This window comes from Apis florea, unplaced genomic scaffold (assembly GCF_048593485.1).
Source record: "Apis florea isolate Af1SG1 unplaced genomic scaffold, ASM4859348v1 contig_3367_pilon, whole genome shotgun sequence".
Classification (NCBI taxonomy): Eukaryota; Metazoa; Arthropoda; class Insecta; order Hymenoptera; family Apidae; genus Apis; species Apis florea.
In genome coordinates this window covers 4980223-5006919 of record NW_028256746.1, presented here as the reverse complement: position 1 = coordinate 5006919, position 26697 = coordinate 4980223, and the positions used below count along the sequence as shown (strand labels likewise).

Sequence of the window (26697 nt, the reverse complement as noted above, 5' to 3'; positions counted from 1 at the left end):
TCGAGCGAGGGGGATGGAAGAAGAACTTTGCAGAACAAACCGTTCGGAAGGATTACCGCGAAATAGGATACACAAGGTGTGGCAGGGAAGCATATAGGTACTTGTAAAGAAAACAATCTCGCGTGCGCAAGAAAATATTTTCAGAGAAAACGGTTCTCCCGCGTAACGAAATTAACCAGGTTGCGTACATGCATGAACCGAGTATAGTAAAATTCCTGAAGCTTAATCCCCAAAGATCACGCTTATTTTCACGAAACGTAAATGAAATGGATATTTTATTGTTCCCGTTTTCGTTCAAAAAAATTCTTATTCTGAAAAATTAACACGGTTTTATATATATATATGTTGTAAATTTTTTCCAACGAGTATCTCAAAAGTTAAACGTGATTATAGCGATCGAAATAGATTGAAACTTTTTAGATTTTCATCATCGCACGTATGTTGCAACTCTATATTACAGTCATCGTTAATGAGCCATTATCTCGTGCACGGAATAAGACGTTCGGCCTCTTTAAAATTCAGCTGACTATCACTGATTCTTAAGCCACGGCGCGAGCTACCATCTGCATTTTTAAACGTCTTGAGCGTCCGTTAAGCGATGCACATACGAACGATGCTTCGTCGATGGCATCGTTTTAAGATTAAGGTCGACACTGTGTGACACTTTCGCGTATTAACATTCTTGAGTGGCAACGATTTGTTCCCTTTCTTTAGCCCCTCCTGCATCTAATAATCCGGATCGCTAGCGCTGCAATCCCGTCGTAAAATATTGTCTTGTCACTTCTATCTCTGGCTGGATTAAACGTTCCATTCAAGGGAAAAAATTCTTACTTTACTCGAATAATAAATTTTTCTATCTGTGCCTTCCTTCGAAACATTAAAACTTTCCCCTTGTATATTCTTATAAATTAATAACTATAGGAAGAGGAAGAATAACGATATATAATATCATCGTTACATGTAGAAAGAAATTGATGGTTAATCGCAGAGCGGTCCATAAATGTTCATAAACGTTCCCTCTGAAATGATTACAACGAGGGCACGTGGCAGCTCATTCAGCCGTGCAGCAACCATGTTGCCCGATCCAGAGATAATATCGTAATTTTTACAAGCGCCTCTTCCACCGAGCCCCCATTGTTATATCTTGCACCGTGCAACCCTCGAGGTGCACATTGGCCGAACACTTTCACCGGGTTATCCTAAGAGCTTCGTGATCGAACATCGGGTCGATCGAAGGGCGACGAGGGTGATAACGGGTGGCCTACTTTCCCTAATTTATTTGTTTTTGGTTGGCGAAACGTTCCAAACATGGTTCCAAAAATTGTTCCATCTCTCGATCGAGGTCGAGGATCGAGCTCGTGTGGATCGGCCGCTGGATGATCCATTCACGAACGGAGGAAAGTGTGGCGTGGATCGCTAATTAATCAAGCGAAAAAGCGATTTAATTAGCGCAAAGATAGCGTATCTGATTATCCGGCGCAAGCCGCGTCAACGTACTCGTGCGAAAGTGGCGGCGGCCTAATGATCGCATTCCCAGAAATCCCAGGCGAGGGTGGGTGTCGAGGACACGCGCGCAACGCTTACGTACAAACTTCGGTGGACATTTCGTGTCGTAGGCGCGTACGTGTCACGGAGAATTATGCCGATCGATGCCGAATCGGCGGCCGAAGGGACGAAGGAATACGAGAAAGAGAGAGAAGAGAGAGTGTGTGTGTGAGATAGATAATATTGCATGTTATTTATTATGTGCATAATTAGAGCGAGAAACAACGAGCGAGCTGTTGGAAACGCTATTCGAGAAGACGCGTTTCTTCGCACCATGTCGCCGAACAAGTCGTCGAGAAATCACAATTGCTTTGGGGGAAAGGGGCGTTATATAGCTTTCTCCGTGCCGTAAATAATTTGATGGATTCATAAGATAGATAGAAGTGGTGAAAAATTGAAAGCTCTTCGCGATCGATGTTTCGTTAGAATATTTAGAAATTTGGGGAAATTAGAGATTTTGCATTGAAAAATTGAATACTAGTTGTACCGCATTTCGATCTTTTCTTCGCGATGTATTATATATACGTGCGCGTGTGTGTATAGTATTGGATGGAAAGACTTAATTTGAAGGAAACAGTATCGATGAAGAATATAATTCATGCATGAAATCAGTTATCTCTATTCATTCGCGAGACTTGACTGATTTATGAGGCATAAATTATATAGTATATTTTGAACGGAGACGATCAAATATAGACGAAACTTTCGATTTAATTAAAAACAAATAAAGTTCGATCGAGGAAGATAATCGTTTTATAGATTACCTCGACGTTTATTCATGAAGTAGCTAATTCCTGCTAGCAACTATAAATCATCGATGGCAATCGAGGTCGATGCTCGAGGTAATTAAAATATCATTTGAACGTTCAACGAGAATTATCGTAACGGTTGCTTAAACGGAACGATTACTCGGAAACGTAGTTAGATTCCAGGTGTCGAGATTCCTATCTCTTATTATTATCCCGATAATAATAACGGTAATTAAACCATTTCCAGCAATTCGTAGCAACACTTTGCGCGTAATATGTGTTTCTGAGTCCAAAAGCAGCATATGGTCCAACATGCTCGCCGTCCCAGCATCCTTTAAATTCCCCATTAAAGTATGTTACGCCGTTTACATCTCATGGCAGATATTTCGCGGGGTTTATCGATCATTCCTGCTGACGAGGGGTGTAGCTCAATCGAAAAGGGGTCCCTTTTTCTGGCTTCCATACGCTTCCTGCCTCGTTTCCAATATTCTTAAGAGACGAAAATATATCTGTCGACACTGATATAGAGGATATTCATTTGACGAAACAATCAATTACGAGTAGAATGGAGATTTTATTCGCTGAATATCGAACCCATTTTGAATAATCCTCGTAGATTCCTTGCTAGTATATATGTCTACTTCTCTGATATTTTCGTGTACTGTATCGTCAACACGCGACGTATTTCAAAATTCCCCTTGTAAAATGAATCACCTCGAAATCGTGCACACGCTATATTTAGATTTAAATAGCGCAAAAGGATATTCAAGATATTAAGATATATATATATATATATATATATATATATATATATATATATGTTTTATATATTATTTATTTACGTATATATGTGTATATACGTAAAATCAATCCTAAAACAAAAAATAAATTTAATATGCAAAGATGTACATTGGACAGTCAATGCTTAAGAAATCTAGAAAATTTTATCGATAAATAAAAATCAATAAATGAACAGCTTTACGAATGAATACAACGAAGACCTTGTGTTTGCCTCGTCCCAACCTCGATATAACTTACGAAACTTCACCCCTTTAGCATCAGCCCTTACTCTCTCTCTCTCTCTCTTTCTCGTGATGTAATGGGTGCATAAATTATACAGTTTGAAATATGCTAATGCTAGGCTTAACCGGAGCCGCTATATCAAGGGACGTAATCTAATAAAAAAGTCGGCATCCTCGGAGGAAAGTCCGAGAAACGTTCTCGTATTCAATGCCGTTTCGTGGCCAACGATAAGATCGGATGGTTAAAGCTGCGCGCGCAGCTTTTCTGTATCGCGCTAATTACGAATCGTTCCAATTAATCGGCAAAAATCAGCATCAAGGTTATGTATCAACACGCGATCGTATTGCCGTGTTTATTAAAAGCGCATACAATATTGCCTCTCTTTAGCGATGTACAAAAATATAAATGCAATTATTTAATCTCTGGTCGTGATTGCCTATAACCGGTTCGCCGATAAAATATCGTATATCGAATAAGACATTCATGAATATTTAATAAAGCGTAAACGTTTTAAATATTCGATAAACTGTTTCTCAAATTATCACTTACGAGCCTTTCCAATGTAACCTTTTCGCATATCTTTATCTTTTACCGGCCAAGGATAATTTTTCCCTGACGTGTTGCATTAAATAACAATGTGTCTCGCACGCTCATGAGAATTCAATTCGATTCGTTGTGCGCCACACCTGAGAGATCTCGTCTTCCATTGTCCAAGTATTTCTAATCACGATACAGGTGCGAAATGGAAAACATCGTCAACGATCAACACATGGAAATGTTAATAATAGAAATACCCCGCCTGAAACCTAATCTTCAAATCTGAGATAACTTCCCCATTGTTCGTGGTTAATTAAAGCTTCTCTGATCTGAAAAGAGAATCGAAATTGATATTCTCGTGTACCTACGCTATTAAAAATCAGCGTTTAAACGCAAGGATTGAGATACCTTGGTGAACACTCGCGAAGATAAGTTTCGTGAAATCGCTACAAATTCATACAAACGGTATTTTGGAGCTCGGCCAAACGCAATACGCCGGAACACGATACCTTCCCATTATACATTCCCCATTGTTTCGCCGCGTTTTTCAACCCCACGAGGAACTATTTGTTTCTTAGCTCTAAATAGAAATTCTCGTTCAATTCTCGGCCGACGACAAGCAGCCCGTTAAATGGTGAAGAACGAAAAGAGAGCCAAGGTTTTAACCCCTCGTCCGTGAAAGTTTGGGAAAACCTATTTCACGAGCTGATCGCTTTCCTTCGAGTCACGTCAGAGTTCGTCTGCTTTCTCCCCTGATTCTTTTTCTTTCCTCTCCCCCCGCCCCTCCTCCTTTTTCTTCCTTCTTTCCTTTTGTTTCACTTCTTTGGTCTTTCTTTCATCGGACAAGGGATCGTTAGTTCAAGATAACAAATTAAGGAAGCAATGAGGGAACCGAGGGAAAGGGAGAAGCGGATCTCACAAAGGTATATTACATTCATTTTACTGGCAAACGACCGATATATCTAATCATTAGAAATCTGCATAATGGTCAGTTAGCGTGTCTTGTAACGCGCATACACACACACACACGTATACACCACCTGAAATGGTTACCTTCGTCTGCACGTTTAGAAAGAAATACCCTAGGCAGGTGAACAAAAAATTTTTCGCTTTAACGTTCATCGAAGCGCCTGTTTTATTGCGGCGATTCGCCATTAGCACTCCTGTAAAAACAAATTTCGAAAGATTGATTGCGAAGAGAGCAATCACCGTGATAAATATTTAATCAGTTAAAAGTCAAATGTTTATGCGACATTTAAGCTTTCGGATTTTTAATAGCAACGTACCTCCGCGAAGTTTCCGCTTCGAATGATCGAAAGAAGGAAATACTAGCGACATCTATCCGTACCGTACTCAACATTCTCCCCGATCTCGAATGGTAACTTTGCGGATTATTTTTAAATGTACGTACAGAAATTGTTTCGACAATGATGATTTAGAGAAAGAAAGAAAAGTATTGAAGCGAAAAAAATCATCTATTTTCAACGATTTTGTTTAATTAATATTTCCAAAAGAGATTTTCTTTCTAATAGCATCCATCTTGCACTCGGATCGCTCTCGGTTTCCCATAAATTTCCCTAACTACTAAATCGAGGATGTTACATATTCGATCAAGGGTCAAACAAATAGAAGAACGAAACAATGAGGTTGACCTGACACGTCCTACTTTACATATAATGGGATGCCATAAGTTACAATGTACAGAGGTGGCAATACACCATACTGGTGTGTATATATATATACCGTGGCTTCATACCTTGTTGGCACAATTGTGCACAATGGTCCAAAGTTACGATGGACCAACCGACCGAAAAGTAAAAGAAAGGTAAAAAAGAGAGAGAGAGAGAGGAAAGATCATAGAGCAGAAAAAGTCGAAACATTTGGATCCCACTTACCGAGCCGGATACAATGCATTGATTAATGAAGGACATCAAGACCGACACGCGGTACCCGCTAAGAATTTAATATGGGCCAACACCGTGTGATGCCGTCCGAATGTTTTACTAGCGTATTAAGCCTGTCTAACGATGCCCCGGGTGAGAGACGAGCATATTTTCATCTTTGATATACGTCCCCTTGTCAAGGATGTCAGGTGGCGGATCCACTGAGAATGATTGCTAATAAAGAAGAAATAATGATCCTATTTCTTCCCCGAGGTTACCTTTCGGTAAAAAATGTACACGGTAAGTCGGCCTATGTTGTTTCGAATAACTTAATGCTTCATTTCGTATCCTATAAGAGAAAAAAAAGAAAAAATTAGCCTGTACCAAATTTTACTTGTGATATTCTTTTTTTTTTTTAAGTATATCGAATAACGGTTTTCAAACGATTAACCTTAATTACCAATCGTTTCACTTACGGATCTTTTTGTCAATCTTTTATAATCGGGATGAAAGTTCCTTCTGGAGGATTTAATTTCTTCTCGAGGTATAAATAAAAAATTCGAAGGTGTTTCGAAGTCGGGCAAAAGTGGTTCAATCTCTCGATCCATCCTGGCGATAATGAACGCGAAACAATTTCTTGCGTCCTCCAACCACGAAATCGCGGTGCCGCAATAAATTCTCCGAACAATGCGGCCAGCGCCCTCGTTTCGATCTATATATTTTTTTGATCCGCCGTTTTCGCGAAACGTATCGGTCTACGGTGTCCAAGTTATTGCCGCGTGGATGAGCAAAAGGTATTGTTCGATGCGTATAGATCGCAAGAACAAAGTCACGTTGTACCGAATGGAATGAGAGTAAGGACACGCGGGCCATTCGTCGTGGTACGCAACGTGGGTGAAACGATGATGGACCATTAGTCAACGAGGTAGAGGAAAAGCGCAGCTTAAGGCTCGCCGCTCGTGATAGAGTAATAAAAACGCCTTGAAAATCTGACTGGCTTCCACTCCGAATCTTTCTCTTTTCCCTTTTCTATTTCCCTTCTTCTCTCTCTCTCTTTGAAATAGCTCTGATTAACTTCATTCACGTGCTCGTGGAAAATCGCTTGAAATAATTACTGGCAGACTTAATTTACTCGATTCGCTCCGAAAAATTCTCTGGAAATTCGGAGAAATTCGGCCTCGTTTGAGAGTCGCGTGTTCTGAAATGAAGCGTGGAACGGAAAGAGTTATGACAGAGAATATTCATGAATCTTTACCACGTTCCTTTTTCTTTTTCTTTTTTTTTTTTTTTTTCTTCCTAGGTTTTTCCATCAAGGTATAATTTTGTATAATTGTATTAACGGAATTTTATGAATCCAAGTTATTAAAAAAAGATTCAATTGTGTACCAATAACGAAATGAGATAAATGAAATGTTATGATGCATATCTCACGAATTATTTCTTCAATTGTTATCTAACAGATTTATTTCTCTATTCGATCGTGACTTCGATTCTCTGATATCAAACGTGAAAGATATTCCTATGTATTCCTATATGTATTCGTCTTCAAATAGAATAACGTAATAAAATAATGCAATGTACGTAATACAATATAAAATGTGATACATTACGAATTGAAATACGTCTACCAGCAGCGGATAAACGTTCGCAAATATGTTAGACATTTTGATCACGTTCCAACGCGTGTACGTGTACGCATGAAATTTCATTTGCTAAGTATTCACCGTCGACGTAACGCAGCATCACGTACTGTAATCGGTCATTCCTACCAATCGTTATTATCTATGCAAATATGTGAAATATATAACAATTAATTTTATTGATCGCTCGATGAGAACACGCATCGGATTGTATTATCGATAATATTATTCGCGTATTCTTTTTTTTTTTTTTGTATGTGTGAAATTCAACTGAACGAGTCTTTTACAAGAATTATACCATCTTTTTACAATTTGTCATTTTTTTCGGAATAATAAGGGGATATATACCACCGAAATTCTTCAAGATTTCGTGTACTATACGTTAAAAAGTTTCGCGATTCTTCTAATATATCGCTGAACTCGAACTAACCCGTCTGTGCTAGAAGACCGTCGTCAAATTTTTTTTCCCTCCGATCTTTTTCCCTATTATCCGAAATGGTCGTCGCGTACAGCTCGGGCAGTCTGAAAAATATGGCCGTCCCCTACCGCCACTCATAAGACTCAAGATTCAAAATGACGTAGAAACAAGTAGAAGTGTAAGAACGATTTTATTCTCCCAAAAAAAAAAAAAAAAATTATTCTCTTCCCGTCTTAACGTAATAATTCATCGTAAACGCAACGCCCGACACAAGAGTTTTTTTGCCAACAAGTAAAAAAATTTTTGCAAACGAGATTTGCAAATAAAAATATATATATATATATACGAGATATTAAACAAATTATTCGATCCCCGCAGTCGGCTGGAGAAATATACATGGTGCAGTCTAGTCGGTCGATTCGCAACTTAGTTACTTCGAATGCGATATATATTTTTATTAAAAATCGATTCGTGGCTGAGGGCGCGTGCGAGGCTCAGCCGTACGATAAATTACAGCGTAATATCCGCATAGAGGGCGAAACAATGAGAAAGGATCACGTTGGAAGAATAACACCGCGTTTGAACAAGTTTCCCTATAGATACGGTCGCGATGTAAATTCACGCGAGACTTAGGCCGGGAGGGGAGGCGCGAGCGGAATAGAATTGGCGGAAGAGAGAGGGAGAGAGAGGCACGTGAAAAGCATCGTACTCTGTTGGCCGAGCTTTTGTCGCCGCGTTCTACGCGCGGTACGAAACGAAAGAATGAAATTCGCACTGTCCCGAATGGTATTGTCCGCGGGAGCACTGTAATCGATCGTCGCTCGATGAATGGCCGGGAATAGAGAGGCGAGATCGAAGGATGGAGGAGATGGGCCGCTACCGCGTGCACGGACAGATACGCAGAGCCGATTTTTATTGCGAGCCACCGCTTCCACCAGCTTTGTAATTCAGATCTATATGAAATCTCCCCGGCCATCCTTATCCTCCGTATAAAGGAGAGAAGTCTCGGTATCGAGGAACTCGATCTCTTAACACATTTCTCTCTCTCTCTCTCTCTCTCTCTTCAACGATGGAATGTTCGTCGAAACGAACAGGAGGGAAGAAATACTCCCATTTTTAAATACCGATGGATAGAGGGCAATGAAAAAAGTTTCATCGAGTAATTCGGAAAAAAAAAAAGAAAAAAAAGAAGAAGTAATTCTTTTTCGCTTCTCTCGCGAAAGCAACGTTGAAAGCATGACATACGGGAGGGCGTATAAATACTCGTTTTACAATTTCAACTCCCTTCCCCCTCTCCAATTCTGGTCTCTATGAGCGAGGGGGAGAGAAAAGCAATTTTTAGGTTAAAAGTGGGACGCAAAGTAGCGCGAAAAGTTAGATTATTAAAGTCTCCGAATGGGTGGAGAGAAGGCGTATTATCCGCGCTTTGGTTTACTTCAGATTAAGAAAGTTCAGGCCGGCTCGTTTTCGCGTCAAAACCTGGTGAATCATAATAACGATCCGCAAATTCAACGTGTACTTGAGATATAAAAAAAAAAAAGACGTGAAAGGAAAAAAGAATAGAAGAGAAAGAAAAGGAAAAATGGGAGAACGAAGAGAAAGGCGGAGAGGGGAGGGGCAAAGAGGTTGTATATCGGAATTATATCGAAAAGTATCTCCCGACAAGCGAATTAATAGTTTACTCAAACACTCAGGATGCAGGATGATTGGCGAACGTATATATATATATATATATAAGAAGTTATCGTAAGCGTGTTCGTTCCGTCTAAGTCTCGACCGTTATATTTATGCCAGCTCGAAACGTTACTTTCCCACGCGAGGAGAATTACTCGCGTATCTCACGCACACGCTTTTACAACAACGCTCGACGAACGCTGATCGACGAAATATCAGATCGTAGCCGATAAAAATGTCCTGCCTTCGCCGTACGTATGTAGGTACGTTTGTTCTCTCGCGTAATGGAATTATCGTTCCGGGAGCACGCGATACTTCGATTACGCCAAATGCTCCCTTTCGCGGCCGCCTCGCTCGCAACCCTCCACTCTGCGCCACCCCCACACACACACTTACTCCATCCTTGATGCTTCGACGCATATAATTCCTGCTTAGACGGGTCGAAAATTACGACGCGTCGCGACGGTCAATTACGATCGACGCTTAAAAAGAGAGATTAGAGGGAGAAACAAGGAGAAAAAAGATTAGGGGAAGGGAGGGATCTCGCGTCGTGATCTGAGCTTTTTTTTTCGAGAGTTTCGAGATCGAAAGGTGAATCGTCGTTGATTCACTCGTCGGGAAGGAATGAAAAATCGATGAAAGGGAAAAAAAAGAGGGGAGGGGGAGAAGGAATGGCTGGTGAATAGTAGCGACGCGTCCCTGACAACTTGAATGGCTATTCTGGGCGCAGAGAAGGAATTTCGAATTGGAGAATCTTTCTCGACGCGAGACCGTGTGTGCAAATAGCAGCATCCGGGTCCGAGTGAACGAGCACCGCCAAGAATGACGTTTACAGGGGACGTAGATTTAACATAGATCCCGAATGTAAGAATTCTGTTTTAGATGCTCGAACGAGAATAATAATCGAGCATTTAAGAAGAAAAAAAAATAAAATATTACGAATACAGGATAGATTCGTGTTTGTGACGGATTACATGAAATCGTAGATTAATAGGCATTGTTTAACTAACCAGTTATGATTTGCATCGAGATTATCCGGTATCACATGGATGAATGGAACAAAATATCAGAATTAAACGATTCCTATATTATTATACGTATAACGTATACGTATATGCGTGTTGTAATTGTGAAAAATGGATCGAAACGGTCCATACATCCTTTTGATTATGCAGTCTTGAATTTTTTAAATTTCAATATAAATTTCACTTTAATACAGGATTTTCTATCATAAATATTTAGCAGAATATTGTGCCAGACACAAATCAACGAAAAAAAAGTGAAAGGCGAACGTAAGCTTGAAAAAGAACGATCGGTCTTGAGATGTAAAAATGCAGGAACGTAGTACGAGGAAGAAATAGGTCTCTCGCCCGAAGGCAATTTGTCGCGAAAAACTTGACGCGCAATCTGAAAGGAAAACAGAAAGCGTGTAGGGCAATGGCCAACAAACGGTATACGTATACGGTATATACCTGGCCTTTTTGCAATAATATGGAGGTGTGCGAGGTGTGTGCGGCTCGCTCGTCTGCTCCGTGAAAATATTTCACATATTTTTGTTAGGAATTAATTCAACCCGTAATACTCGTTGGCCAGCGTGCTCACCGCTGAAAATTCTCTTGACAAACAACCCTCTCGGCTGCATTCGTAACTCCGTCTCGCTAAAGGGCGAATCGCTTTTGTATTTGTACGCTTCTCGCACAATGTGTAGAGGGGCTACGCGACCGTGTGTATAAGCGAGCGGTGAAAACGCGGGTAGATCCAACGAAATGGTCAGCAGTAACTTCCGCCTCTTCCTCGGCAACCTCCGCCCCCCGTTTGCAATCCCTTACACGCCCGCGCGTCTCTACTCGTGCCACATGGAATTCCTCAAGTTTGCCCAGGGACAGAAATTAGTTGGAGCGACGTAATTGCTTGAATGTATGCGTTCGGCCGTTAACATTATGGCACCTCTCATTACGGTCCTAACAGCAGCTGACACAAGCAGCAGACGGGTTCATCCCGCGCGTACGGTTTATGTATTGCGGGGACAAAAATTTAAGCGTTGTCCTGGGAAATCCTGGAAAAATTCAGCGATAAATTCGTCCCTTAGTCGTGAGGACCCTATTTGCTTTTTTCTTTTTTTTATTTTTCAAACGATTATATGTTCCAAGCCTGACAGAAATGCAACCATTGTTAAAAGAGGTTCGATATTATTAGGAACGTATTTAGAAAAATAAATAAATGGAGGCGCAATGATTAATATTTTTTATCGATAATACATCACTTAACAATGGTCCCAATTTCGTTGGCGATCGTTATTCGAGATTGACGCGGTGAGTGAACACTGGCAAATTATTGTCATTCCATTGGGTCATCCCGTTAGTCATGATTAAGCAAATTTCATACCCGACCTATTAATATTAGAGTGGTTGACCACGCGATGTCCACAAAATTCCCCTGGCTAGTATAGAATGCATATACTGACCTGACAACTACCGTCCACTAGCAAACTTCCTCAAGTTGATTAAATCAAGCTTCAGATGTTGCATCACACGTTGAGATAATTTTGTTTCGGACAATTAAACCATTGTTATTTAATCTGTAATAATATTTACGAATAATTAAAACTATATGAAAAAAAATTGTGAAATTGCTATTGTATCGCTATACAAATTTTAAATAATTTTAAATATCACTTTGAATATTTATTAACTTAATTTAAAACTGAATATTACTATAACGTAATAAGCAAAATATAATAAAAAAGTAAAGAAAATGACATAATAAGAAAAAAGTAGATATTATTAATCTTAATAATTCAATATATTATATTATATAAAATTTGAATTTGATATCATATTCATGTAACTATAAAAAAATTTCTTTCTGGATATATAAATATAATATATTTATGAAACAGTTTTGAAGAATCGAGTAGAAATCAAAATAAATACAAATATTGATATGTAAAAATATCGATTAAGACTTATTTGTTAAAATATAAGCAATTTAAGTTTGTATTAGATGAAGTGAGGCGGAAATAGAACGAAATGACGCGACAGTGGAAAAAGAGCTATCTCATTCTATCTGTATCTCGCTTCATCTACAATCTTCAATTGCTTATAATTTACTAAATAAGTCTCAACCAATGTTTTTGTATATCAACTTTTGTGTTTTTTGGCCCCTATAATCAATCCTCCAAAGTTATCTCACGAATATATTAACACTCTATATATTACAAACGATCTGTGATTTTAACTTCTTGTAAACTGCCTTTAGATATGTTGGAAAACTAGATTTCTAAAACATCGACTCTGTCTAACATATCAGAAAATACGAACACGAGCTCTTTGCGTACATCTGCCAGAAAGCTCATGATTTGTTTAAAGTAATGGCATTTGCGACAAAAAGTATACGACATTTATACAAAATATACAATGCAAATACAACAACGATATACTCAGCACTTCGTCTACCGATCGCTCGAATATCAGTTGTTCAAATGGCGCAAAGACATTATTATAACACTGAAGGTAAGTAAATACAAAAAATATAACCTTATTATAAACCGAAACACGCGCTAGCTGCATGTTGTTTATTGTGAAATTTTTTCAATGATATATGAATGAAATAAATCTTTATTAATTTTTTAAATAAATAATACATTAATATTATGTAAATAATTTGTTTTCAAATTTTCAGTTTCTATACAATAAAAAAATATTTAAAAAAAAAATAAATAATATATAATAAATAATAATTGTTTATTATTTTTCTTTTATAGCACATAGACCAAAAATAACAGGTAGTCTGACAAATATTCAATCGTCTGGAGGAACTGTGCAATCTTTAACGCAAGATGGATTAGATAATAAAAAGTTAGAAGAAGAAGCAAAAGAAGAAGCAGAAGAAAAAGAAAAACGAGAACAATCACAAAGAGTGCTTAAATATAGTTTTGCATTCTTGGGAGTATTTACCACTGTTGGACTGTCTTATGTAATATATAATTTAACAAAGGCTAAATATGATGAACATGGAAATGTTATCGAAGATGAATTTTCAAATTTACCATTTTATGAAAGAATATATAAAATGCTTAAAAGGGAATTTAATTATTATACTAAGGTATCAAAAGTTTAAAATAAAATTAAAAGCACATATTTTAATTGTAATTGAAATATATGTTTTTTAGATGGTTCAAGAACCTAGTAGAAATAAATTACTTCCAGATCCACTCAAATATCCTTATATTCAACCCCCTTATACTTTGGTGCTAGAATTGACAGATGTATTAGTACATCCTGATTGGACAGTAAGTAGCTTTTTTTTTTTTTTTTTTTTTTTTTTTTAATATATTTTTATTCATAAAAATTTTATGAATATTTATTTTTATTATTATCTTAGTATGAAACTGGTTGGAGATTTAAAAAGAGGCCTGGTGTGGATCAATTTCTAGAGGCTATAGCTCCACCACAATTTGAAATTGTAGTTTATACAGCAGAACAAGGAATGGTAATTGAATAAATTGTCAAAATTATTTTATTTATTATTTTCATATATCATTTATATATATATATTTAATATGACTTTTATAGACTGTTTTTCCTATCTTGGATATTTTGGATCCTAATGGTTATATCATGTACAGATTAGTAAGGGATACAACACGTTTTGTAGATGGTCACCATGTTAAAGATTTAAATGCTCTTAATCGTGATCTTAGTAAAGTAAGTATAGAATTTTTATCTTAATAAAGAAAAATTTGTTATATATATTTTATTCATTATATTATTAGGTTATAGTAGTTGATTGGAATCCAAAAAGTACAAAATTTCATCCTGAGAATACTTTACAATTACCACAATGGATTGGAAACGATGATGATACAACGCTATACGATTTAGCTGCATTCCTTAAAAGTATGTGTTTTTTTATATTAATTATTATAAATTATATACATGTATAATTATTTATTTTATTTATTCTTATCCTGTAGCTATATTAGCAACAAATGTGGAAGATGTACGAGAAGTTCTTAATTATTATAGACAATTTGATAATCCATTACAAGTTTTTAGAGAAAACCAACGAAAATTTTTGGTAATAATTATATTATATTGACTATAAAATTAACTATAAATATTATATCATTATATTATATTAAATTTAATTCTTATTATTTATAAAATTTACCTAGATGCAAATAGAAGAAGAGGAAAATAAAGCACAGCAAGAAAGTAGTAAGGTACTTACATCAAAATGGAAACCAACATTTCATTGGAATCGCTAAATCATTAAAAAAATGCAATGTTGTAAAATACAAAAATTTGTAAATTATCATTAACATATTCGTTCATTTTGTCGATACATATTGTGTAATTATTGTATAATTTTTGCTATAAATAAATAAACAAGTAATTCATATGTCGAAATATTTAATTTTATTATTTTATTAAGAAAATATAATTTTATCTTTATTATATATACAATTATTAAATTCTTTAAGTATTCATACCTTCCGTTTTTTTCGTATATTTCCTTTTTTTGAATGTGTAGTTTTAACTTTTGGTAAAAGATCTTGTAATGTATTACTGTCATCCAAATAAGTTATTTCTTGAGATACACTTATTAATTCTTGTGTATTTGGCATTGATATATTCTCCATTTCTTCTTGTGATAAAATTGGTGCTTTTGGATCTGCAGATTCTAACCAACTTAAAACTTTTTGATGAGGTGCTGTTGTTAAAGGTAATGGAACTTCCTCACATATTTCCCACATAGCTAAAAGTTCAGGTGCCAATATATCCATATAAGTATTTAATTTCTCAAAGGATTGTTTCCAACTTGGTTCAAAACAATTAATTGAATTACGTTTATGATTTTTCAATTGTAATTTTTTATTTGTAAAACCTATTAAATTAAAATTATATATGTATATATATAATATTCAATTTAAATAAATCTATATAATTTTTAATCTTTTTAGGATGAAAAAATTATTATTTATTTACTCTTTAAAAAATGTTCCACATTTAACTTATTAGATATTGTAAGAGGTACTATAGTATCTATTTGTGCAGATACTGCATTTTCCCAAGCATTTAATAAACAGCATGATTTACCATTAATAAATGAATATTTGTCTAATGCAGTATCATGTGTTAAGCATTGATAATATATATCTCCTAAAAAACATATTTTCATTAAAATTTTTAATTAGTGAAATATAATAAAGCATAAAAATAAATATTAAATATGTACCAATAGAATTTTGAAGAAATAAAAATATATTCTGATTAATATCTTTAATAATAAAAGAACCAGTATTTGATAATTCAAATCTATCTCTCAAATATGGATTTAAACACATTCCTTGTATTTGAGATTCATTTAATGTCTCTTTAATATGAGGAGGAGTATATGGATAATTATATGAATGTGAAATTTCATTAGTTGTCCAAGTATTTACAATAATTGTAGTTTCACCAGCAATTTGACTAGATAAAACAACAAATTCTTTATCTTCTCTAAAAGCATAAATTTATTATTACATATTTAAATATATTTATATTATGAATAATTATATATGAATAGTTTATTTAATTTTCTTTTACCTATTTATTACAGAACCAATAAGTGGTGGACCTTTAAATTGATGAATCCATTTTTGTTGAACACTTTTTTGTGGAGAACGATTATCACACATTAAAACACTATGATAAGTTCCTATATATCTACAAAAATTATTTTTACTAGCACAATCTAATGAAAGATATTCACATTTTTCTAAATACAATTTTGGACATATTGTTAATGTTGGTCGATCAAATGGAACCTGTTACATAAAATTAATATATCATTAATTAAATAATTTTATTATTAACTAAGTATTACATTAATAATAATATATATTTATAATATATTTATAATATATTTATATTAATAATAATAATAATAATATAGACAGAATATTAAAAAATAATTAATATTTGTATTCTTACGCGAATATCAAGATAATGTAGGCAGCATCGATCTATAAATAAAAGAACATTAGGATCTATAGATTGAAATTTTATACTACTCCATGAATCATCTAATAAAGTAGTGTTCAATATAGTACTAGAGTTTGTTGATTTCCTATAAAATTAAAAAATATATATATAAATTTTTCAATCATAGAAACATGTATATTTACAATATTTACATTTTAGTCATATCCCATAATGTCACACATCTATCAACATCAACTAAACAATATTGATTTGCATTAAGAGGATTTAAATCTGCACTAATATAAGGTATTTTTGATATTTGTGTATGTACTTCTGTAAGATTACACTTATTATCACGTTCAGATAATATATAAAAATTACAATGCTGTTTATATCTACCTAAAATCATACCTAAAATATGAATTACAAATTATTAATTTTATAATAAAAATTTTATATAGTAATAATATATATAAATATATTCTAAAATTTATACATTAATATCATATCATATATCATATCATATATTATATATCTCCACAATAATGATATATATATATATATATTATTAATATTATTTTTCTATTTTAAAATAACTTTAAATATATGTTACTTACAAATATCAACATTAACATTATGTTTTAATTCATACAATGAACCACCGAGTTCACATTTAGCTGCTTTTTCCAATAAAGGTTTCCATAAAAACTCTTCTATATTATCAAGAGGTGTACTTACTAGAAATAAATTAAAAAATTATATTGCTAAATTATGAAGAAATATTTTTATAATAATAATAATAATACCTAATTCTCCCATAAATGGAAAAAGTAAAATGTCCTTATTATGTAAATTTACATGGTTCATAGATCCACCAGTGTAATACCAATTATAAGCCTAAAAAAAAATTACATAAATTTGATTTTGTATTATAAAATTTTAATAGTTTTATTACAAAAAGAATTAAAGCATTAATTTTTATCTTACTCCTTTAAAATAAGGATCTGGATCTTTATCAATAATTTGTGCTAAATCTGCAATATATTTAGGTATTTTAGCAGTAATTACATCTTTCATATGATTCCATTTTATATCTTTCTTGTATATCAATTTTAAATCTAAAAAATTTTATTATTATAATCTAAAAATTGTTATTATAAATATAATTTTTTTTATAAAATTTTATATTTATTATTAGATTTACCTTTTTCGTGTTTCAAATAATAATGTTTCATTCTTTCTATATCCTTATTCATATAATTCTTAAGAATGACTAATTCTAATGTAGGATCTTCTTCATTCAATACTATATAATTTATATATATAAATTATAATATTTATTATAAAAATATATCTTTTAAATTATTAATTAATTCAATATATTTACCATTTCGAGGTAATTTGGCAGGTGGCAATAAAGGTTTTGGTAAATCACAATGATAAGGATATTCTTGATATTGTTCTATAACATTTTCTAAATCAGAATCATCTACAAAAAAATTAGTATGTAAATTATATCCAGGTACTAAATAATGAGGATAACGTTTTAAAAATGCTAATTTTAATTTATCTTTCAAATTTGTTTCTGCACGTTTATATGATTTTGATGTTAAAATACTTTGCTCCTCCATTTTTATTATTCCTTATAATTAGCAATGTTTATTATATTTAAAAATTTTAGAAATTCTTTGTTTATATATATATTTTTTGTTACATTTCTTTCTTTATAAGTAATTTATTAATCTAAAAAAAGAATTATTTTGTAATAATAATACAAAATAAATAAAATAAAATTTCCTTTTTTTTACTAACATTTCATTTATCAATATATTTCATATTTTCAATATACTGTTTACTAATTACAATATTAATCAATATTGTTAATATCAGAAATATTGATAAAAAAAACATGTTTATAACAACATATACACGTGTTTTCAAAATTATCATAGAATATAAAACTACATTAATGTATATCCGTATCGAATATTTACCTATAGAAAAATCTATTGCAACGCCCTCTACATTCTATAAATTATAATTAATAATTTTTTAGTTACAATTATCTTTATAATATAATTTTATAAAAATATAAATTTTATAAAAAAAAAAACAAATTCTATAAATATTAAAAAAAAATTTAATAAGATATAAAAATCGTAATTTTTAATATATATAATATAGTTATCTATAATGAGTTTTATATTTCGAATTTAGTTTAAGATTTTTGATAGGATTTTTAAGATTAATGATATCTTATTTTATTTTTTATTTAATAAATGCAATACACTTAAAAAATACCAATATACTTTTTTTTAATTTTAAACTGCACAATAGAATTTCAATTAATCATTCAATTTTATTTCAAACATAAATTCATTACATTTTTAATAATTGTTTGATGATAAATTTTATTGTACTTTACAGGATATTATAAGTAGCGAACTATTTAATAAAAAATAAAATATAATTATGCAATAAATAAATTTTATACATGTCAATAAAATTGATATAATTATTGAATATGTGCAATACAAAAAAATATTTATATAAAAGTATTGACATTTAAATATAATTTACTCAGTCTGATTTTTATGTGCTTTAGCTACAAATGATCTGGAAAAAATTATAAAAATTATTAATAAACTTTATAATAAAATTACATTAATAGTTAATACTTACTTGATTACATTAGGTAAATTTTTATAACGACATATATATTTATGTCCAAGGCCATATAATGCATCAATTCTTGTCATTTGAATGCTATTTGTATTATTTCCATGATAATTTATTGCCGCTTTAAACAACTAAAAAAAGCAAATTTTTTATAGTTTCAATTGGAAATCTTTTTTTATGAAATTTTATAAAAAAGAAACATATTTGTACCTTTTCACCTAAAGCAAATGGAATGATATTATCATCTTCTGCATGCAATATCATAATAGGACATTGAATTTTTTCTACATGTTTATCAGATTCAAAACGAAGAAAGTTATCATAAAATGGTTCAACAATTATCCAATGGAACCATGGTAAATGTTTAAATATCTAAAAACAAATTAAAAATTTTTAAATTAGAATTTTAAATTGATTTTAAATAAATATAGAGGAACCATGTTTTTGAAATTATTATTTTTAATAGTACCTGTGCTAAAGGATGTTCACTTAATTCATCTGCTATATTATTAAATGGTGATTCTAAGAACAAACCTGCAGGTTGAACTTTTTTTATTGCTAATAATGCCAATACATGAGTAGATACTCTATAATATAATAAAAATCTAAGTTTTAATTTTATCATTAATTTTATCACTTTATATAAATATAAATTTATACCCAGTTCCTAATGAATGTCCCCATACAAAAACAGGAGTTGTACCATTTACTATTTTTAATAGCCATTCAAGTACATATTTACTATCATTAACTACCCCCATTTCAGAAAGTTCTGCTTCTTCACTATCACCATAGCCTATATTAAAAAACATTGCAATCAAAAATATTTGACAATTGTTTACATAAAATTTTCATATGAATTTTTTTTTACAATTATAACATTTATATTATAACATATATTTTAATCTTACCTCTGTAATCAAAACATATAACATGATAATCTAAATTCTGAAAAAGTTTATATAATTCTAAACGATGGCTACTTGCTCTATTACCACTATTACCATGCATATAAAGAAAAATAGGTTGTTTAGCATTTTTTAATACAGCTTCATAATCATTAGCAGTTGTAATAGTGGAATCATTTAATAAGGATTGAGGTAGTATTTGCCTAAAAAAATAATATGTATTTAATTTAAATATATTGAAAATATATATTTATTTATCAATTATCAACCATAATCCTATTTTCACTTGTTCATCAGTTTTTAAATAAAAATTTCTTGTTCCTTTCATTCCAACTGATTCTGGTTTTGAAAAATCTACATTAAGTGGCCATTGCACTAAAAATATATCACATATATAAGTATATAAATAAGTTTATCAATAATCTGTATAAATAAATTTTACTTACCAAAATTTAAGAAAAGAATCTTTTTTTGAAAAGCATAAGAATAATGAAATATAATAGGTAAAAGTCCAAATATAACAAGATATGTAAATATCGATACCTTCATAATCCAAAATAAATATCTGCAATAAATATATTTTACTATTATTATAAATAAATAATTATACTTTAGTACGTATATTTATTTAGTAATAATTTAGTAATATTTTTAAAAAAATAAAATAATTTTAAAATAAATTCCATAATTTATACTATATATTATATTAGTATATTTATTTGAATTTTATTTTCCAATCATAATCTTTTTTTTTAAATATTAGTTATAATAAATAATTATAATTTATAACTCTTAGTTATAAATAAATAATTAAATAAATAAATATACAAATAAAATAAAAGATATAAAAATAAAATATATTTATACAAATAAATAAATATATATATATATAACATAAATAAAACAATAATGATAAAAATCTCTCATTATAAAAACATTATATCTTTTTAATTTTATAAAAATTTAATATTACAATTTAAATAAAGAATAAAATTGCATAAAAATTATATCTACAATTTAAATAATAATTATTACATTTTTTATTATTTGAAATTTAGTCAAATTAAATAAAACTCAAAAAAAATATTGTATTTATTTTATAAAATAATCTTTAAGAAATTCATATTTATTCAATACTAACATAAAAGATTAAAATGAAAAATTTATTAAAATTTCATATTAAAAAGTAATTTAAGAAAATAAATAATATATTATTATATTTAATAATTTTTTAATTATTATTTAATAATGAAAAAAAAACAATATATTTTAAAATTATTTAATAATTAAATATTAATACAAAGTGCTTAGTATATTAAAATAAAATTATCTTTCTTCAAATATATAAAATTTTAAAAATATTATTATAGTAAATATATATTTTATAAGAAAGATAAAAATATATAAGAAATTTTAAAATTATATTAGATAAGATTATATTAAATAAGACATTTTCTTAATAAGAAATAGGAATTTTCTTTATTTTAGAAGTTATATTATAAAATTATTAATTCTAATAAAAAAAAGATAGATGTGTTGTATTATGATTATAACAAAGAGACTTACATTTTTGTATACCAAATATCAAGAGCGGCGAAAGGTAATATTGCTGCTAATAGCAGATAAGTTGTCTGCATATTTGTTAGTAGCTATCAAACACAAGGTGCTTTTTTAAGTTCCCCATTAATGTAATTTATATGTGTCATTATAAACTACTAATATACATTAATGATGTAATAATAAATATAGTATCATTTGTTTAAACATGCATGAAAGTATAATTATATCCATATTTATATCATTATATTCATAGATTATATTTTACAGTAAATTATTATTAATATTAAAAGAAAATTAAAAATTTTCTCATATACATTATTTTAATATTTTCTATTATTAAATTACCTATGTAAATTAAAATGCAAATTTAATCAAAGATATAGATGAATTATGAAATCATTGATTTATAAGATTTCAAAAATTGAAATTTTTAAAGATTTAATATTAATATATAAATATAAGATTTAATATTAATCTGCATATTATTTTGATTAACAAAAGTTTATGAATATCTAACAATTTTGTCATTTTTTAAAATAAATCAATAAAACGTCAGATATAATCATTCTGATTATTCTTACTTGTTCTTATATTGTTATTTTAGGACTTTTTTTAAATGTAATCATTTTTATTTTATTTCATTACATCCCATGAATCCAGTGTTAAAAATATAACATAAAAAAAGATTGAATTTATGTATAAATATAATATATATTATATAAATAAATATATATATTAAAAATTATGTTAAAATATTTAAATTAGAATCAATGAGTTCATATTACATGCTAAATAAAATTAAATTAAATTAGATTTATCAGAGTATATACAATTTATTGGATAATTTTTGAAAATTTTTTTATTAAAACCAAAAATAAATCATCAAATCAAACTAATAAAAAAATAAATAATTATATATAATATTGATGTAAAAAAAAATATATATTTGAAAATAATAAAAATTATATTATGACATTCATATCGTTTGAAAAAAATATAAGCTAAATAAATATTTTAAAAGTTTAAAACTTTTTTAAATAATTAATAATTTAATTAATAACTTAATAATTTTTTTAAAGTGGAAATAATTACACTTATCGATAGTTTAATCAACTTAAAATATTAATTAAATTAAATTGATGTATCAAAATGTTAGTATTAATTCGTAAATTTATACGATTGTATATGTATTAAATCTAAGATTAAAATTATATGATCAGATAAAAATAAATGATTAAAATTAAGAATAATACCTCTTTTTAAAACATTTTTTTGGTAACCAATGTACCATAGTAATTGTAAATTAGCGAAATTTCTGCAAACAACGTATCTCTATCTATGAAGTATAAAGATTTATGTAATTACGCTTTAATTATAATTCTAATTTATATATTTATTCATAATAGAAAGTAGTATAAAAAGTAAAATAAATTTTTAAAAATCATTTTTATTTTAACTTGCAAAAAGAAAATTATTCAAATTTTTCGTTTTAATACCACCATATTTAATGATAAAATAATCTCACAAAAATATAAGATATATGGAATGTCCTCTATGTCACATTAATTACATAAAAATATAATGAAACATAAGTTAATAAGTTCTATAAATTAATAATTATTATTTTCCAAAAATTTCTTTAAATATATTTTAATAAATAATTATAAAAATAAAGTTATAATAAACATCACTAAACAGTTACGTTTTAGTCTATAAAGTTTTTTAATTTTTGTTTTATAGACTATATAATCAAATAATTATACATAATACTATAAAAATCTTTGAAATATATTAAAGTTGAATATAACTATCGTTTCTCTAAATATTAATATATATCTTTTTTATTTTATAAAAATTGTATAGAATATAAAAAAAATGTAGAATATAAAAATAAATAATAATATTTAAATGTTATATTAATAATAATTAAATATATGAATTATAATAAATAAAAAAGTAATTTAATAGTATTTTGTTTCATAAAATTCTATAAAAATTTAGTTTATGGTTATTATTTACAATTAGATTGGTTGATTTATTTTAAAATAAATAAAATATAATGTTCAATTAATATAAATGCATTTAGTAAAAAAACCCTTTTATTTTATATTTTATCTATCATAGATATAAATATTTATATTTACTTGTAAACCTACATTTATTACGATCACCGATTCGTTAAATCTCATCAATAGTATAAATTTATTAGATACTGTGTATCAAAAAATAAATTAGTAAAATTAAAAGGTAAAATTATAAAATTTTTAATAGAATATTTTAAATATAATTTAAAAAGTGTTTAAAAAACATTAAAAATGCATAACAATAACAATTATAAATGATAAAATTATCTTAAAACGTTATTCTAACCTCATTTAAGAAAAAAAAATAATATATAAATAAATACTTATTTTTTATATATATAAATTCACAGATGAGTCGCAAAGAAGCATTATCTCAATTTATCCAACAGATACATGGACGTCCTGTTGTTGTAAAATTAAATAGTGGTGTAGATTATAGAGGTAATGTATTTATGTATATCAGTGTACATAAAGTATCTTAAAGTATAATTTAATAATTAAAAAGTTATTTTTATTTTGTAGGTGTTTTAGCTTGTCTTGATGGTTATATGAATATAGCACTTGAACAAACAGAAGAATATGTAAATGGCCAATTGAAAGACAAATATGGTGATGCATTTATTCGTGGTAATAATGTATTATATATCAGTACACAAAAACGTAGAACTTAAGTAAAATAAATATATAATTTATATTATGATATATTTATTTATTTCACATTACATAAACATCTAAGAAGTATTTTTCAAAAATTTATAATAAATAATGTATTTAAGATCATGTATTTTATAATATAATGTATTTTTTTTTCTAATTGCTACATCAATATAAATTTAAAGAATATAAAATTCCTTAATGACTTTTTTACAAGTTATATTATAATATTTATATTCTTAGATCCATTATTTTTTAAACTATTTATTTTTTAATATAATAATTTACAATTTTCTGATAATTTGCAATTTTAACTTCTTCAAGCTTTTTTTATTTAGTTTTTTCTTGCATTTCTTTAAATTTTACAATCTTTTTTGGATAGCTTTTCCAATTTCTTTTTAAATGTTTTTTTATCTTATTATTGAACTGCAAAGAATTAACTATAATAACTCTATAAATATTAACTGTAGATAAAGAATTTATATTAGATTCTAATTTTTTCAAATTTTTTTATTTAGTTTTTTCTTGCATTTCTTTAAGTTTTGCAAGTCTTCTTTGGATAGCTTGTTGTCTATTTTTTTCTATACGTTCTTTTACTTCATTACTTAATTGTGAAGAACTAGAAGTATTAGTTGTAAACAAAGAGTTTGCAGTATTAGATTCTGATAATAACTTATCAAATGCATCATTATTAGTTGCAGCTACATTAAAAGATTGTTGCATAACTTGTTTTTGTTTTTCTATTTGTTCTGCAATTAATAAATCAAATTCATCAATAGGTTCATCTTGTTCTTTATTTTCTTCTGCATCTATATTGTCCTGGTTAATAATATCAATATCTTCATTGATCATATCTTGTCTATATTTCTTTATAAATACTTGAAGATCCTTTTTAGTACCTAATTTTTCTAATCTTTCAAGAAAATCATCAAAATCTAATTTAGGGAATAATCTATGTCCCCAATGTTCTAATCTTTTCATAATTCTATCCAAATCTAATTTTTCATATCCTTTTTCATAATATTTAAAGCCTTCAAAATATTTTTCAATAGTATGAATTCCTTTAGGACCCTTTAAACGTTCTGTATTTAATTTAGGCAAAGGATTTCTTACTATATGTTTCTTAGATGAAGTTGATGGATCAATTCTTTTTACAATATTCTCTTCTTTACTTTCTTCATTTTCCAAGTCTGATCTTTGTTGAATAATATCTTGATCTTCCTCTAACTCTTGATTTTCGTATTGAATTATTATGTCTTGTTCATTTTCATTGGAATCGGAAATATCCGATATCGTCATCATATTCAACAAGTTGTATTACCACTTTATATACAAAATATTAATTCTTCGTTTAATATTAAATTTTTTAGAAAATTCTTAAATATAAATATTTAAATGCAAAAAACTCTAACTTTTCTTCTCTTATTAAATAATATTCGTTCTTTGATAATTATATAATTGTAATGATAATTTTGCCGGTTAATGATATATGTAGGTTAGCTTTTATAATATGCACATTTACATTTAAAATTCATTATCATTTTGAGAATCACAACTGTTATTTCCTTTGTCCATAAATTTATCGAATTCGCCAGTAGATTTATTCATTCTTTCTAAAAGCGATACCAATAACTTTTTATTTAATTTATCAGTTTGTGTTATTTCCCGCACAACGGGTTCATAATTTGTAATCGGAGGGCGTTCCGTTATTTGCAATTTTTGTAATGTATCATTCTTTTCTTTCATAGGTGTTCCTGGCATTGTAGATTGTTTAATTGAATTATTATGTTTCACTATCACAATTTAATTTTGGTTATATGATAAGTTAATAATCTTTTGCGTGACAATAAAATTCTTTAACCTATTGAACTATCGCGTATATGTGTGTGTTTGTGTGTGTGTGTGCGCGCGTATACTATTGTCTTCTGCGCATGTGGATAACTTGATTTTTTATATTAACTTTTAATAATTAAAGTTAATTATGATATATAATGTAAGTTTATATCAAATTATATAATATTTTTAAATTAAACTTATTAATAAAATAATTAATTTAAGAAAAATATAAAATTATTATATAAAAATTTCAATTTTCCAACATATATATATTATGAATATATATCTATATATTATATATTTTAAATTTAAAATTTTAAATATATTAAATTTAAATTTAATTATTTGAAAATAATATATAAAAAATAATATATTTCATATATGGCAAAATTAAATTAAAAAGAATGTTAAAAAATTTTTTATATTATTTTATTATAACAAATTATTAAATGATTTTGAATTTCTTTTATATTTTTTAAATATATTAATGTATTAAAGATTTTTATAGAATAAATTTAATACAAAGATATATTATA

The 26697-nt window shown here is 29.0% G+C and overlaps 6 protein-coding genes across 16 annotated transcripts; 2 read left to right on the top strand and 4 right to left on the bottom strand.

The window, feature by feature from the left end:
* Nucleotides 1-12474: 12474 nt before the first annotated feature.
* Nucleotides 12475-14880, top strand: LOC100870278 (mitochondrial import inner membrane translocase subunit TIM50-C). The gene is made up of 8 exons (XM_003695545.4): nucleotides 12475-12981; nucleotides 13233-13573; nucleotides 13641-13760; nucleotides 13853-13960; nucleotides 14044-14175; nucleotides 14244-14367; nucleotides 14445-14548; nucleotides 14646-14880. The coding sequence occupies exons 1-8, from the start codon at nucleotides 12840-12842 to the stop codon at nucleotides 14736-14738; spliced, it is 1164 nt and encodes a 387-aa protein (XP_003695593.1). The 5' UTR covers nucleotides 12475-12839; the 3' UTR covers nucleotides 14739-14880.
* Nucleotides 14645-18438, bottom strand: TAF1C-like (TATA box-binding protein-associated factor RNA polymerase I subunit C-like). 3 transcript variants are annotated; one of them, XM_086911825.1, is made up of 13 exons: nucleotides 18253-18438; nucleotides 17828-18183; nucleotides 17645-17746; nucleotides 17428-17558; nucleotides 17247-17337; nucleotides 17058-17177; nucleotides 16653-16851; nucleotides 16450-16585; nucleotides 16063-16283; nucleotides 15710-15975; nucleotides 15460-15633; nucleotides 14964-15358; nucleotides 14645-14844 (listed from the first exon to the last, which is right to left on the bottom strand). In XM_086911825.1, exons 2-13 carry the CDS (start codon nucleotides 18069-18071, stop codon nucleotides 14743-14745), a joined length of 2181 nt encoding a protein of 726 aa, XP_086767951.1. In that variant the 5' UTR covers nucleotides 18072-18183; nucleotides 18253-18438; the 3' UTR covers nucleotides 14645-14742. The 3 variants fall into 3 exon arrangements, with proteins under 3 accessions (XP_086767951.1, XP_086767953.1, XP_086767952.1); XM_086911827.1 differs by having other exon boundaries at nucleotides 17828-17929; nucleotides 18253-18436; XM_086911826.1 differs by lacking the exon at nucleotides 14645-14844 and having other exon boundaries at nucleotides 14867-15358.
* A 256-nt stretch (nucleotides 18439-18694) lies between these two features.
* On the bottom strand, nucleotides 18695-23801 carry LOC100870155 (lysophosphatidylserine lipase ABHD12). 9 transcript variants are annotated; one of them, XM_086911832.1, is made up of 11 exons: nucleotides 23744-23801; nucleotides 22841-22923; nucleotides 21594-21676; nucleotides 20474-20592; nucleotides 20297-20402; nucleotides 20031-20230; nucleotides 19780-19915; nucleotides 19589-19706; nucleotides 19330-19491; nucleotides 19123-19250; nucleotides 18695-19056 (listed from the first exon to the last, which is right to left on the bottom strand). In XM_086911832.1, the coding sequence occupies exons 3-11, from the start codon at nucleotides 21662-21664 to the stop codon at nucleotides 19017-19019; spliced, it is 1080 nt and encodes a 359-aa protein (XP_086767958.1). In that variant the 5' UTR covers nucleotides 21665-21676; nucleotides 22841-22923; nucleotides 23744-23801; the 3' UTR covers nucleotides 18695-19016. The 9 variants fall into 9 exon arrangements, with proteins under 9 accessions (XP_086767958.1, XP_086767955.1, XP_086767956.1 ...); XM_086911829.1 differs by lacking the exon at nucleotides 23744-23801 and adding an exon at nucleotides 23290-23428; XM_086911830.1 differs by lacking the exon at nucleotides 23744-23801 and adding an exon at nucleotides 23113-23350.
* LOC100870393 (U6 snRNA-associated Sm-like protein LSm6) lies at nucleotides 23587-24368 on the top strand. Its single transcript, XM_003695546.4, has 3 exons — nucleotides 23587-23834; nucleotides 24022-24112; nucleotides 24194-24368. The coding sequence occupies exons 2-3, from the start codon at nucleotides 24022-24024 to the stop codon at nucleotides 24340-24342; spliced, it is 240 nt and encodes a 79-aa protein (XP_003695594.1). The 5' UTR covers nucleotides 23587-23834; the 3' UTR covers nucleotides 24343-24368.
* LOC100868808 (TIMELESS-interacting protein) lies at nucleotides 24265-25627 on the bottom strand. Its single transcript, XM_012489124.3, has one exon. It carries the CDS (start codon nucleotides 25625-25627, stop codon nucleotides 24836-24838), a length of 792 nt encoding a protein of 263 aa, XP_012344578.1. The 3' UTR covers nucleotides 24265-24835.
* Nucleotides 24360-26086, bottom strand: LOC105736021 (uncharacterized). The gene has a single exon (XM_086911836.1). It carries the CDS (start codon nucleotides 26084-26086, stop codon nucleotides 25850-25852), a length of 237 nt encoding a protein of 78 aa, XP_086767962.1. The 3' UTR covers nucleotides 24360-25849.
* Between the last annotated feature and the right edge of the window lie 611 nt (nucleotides 26087-26697).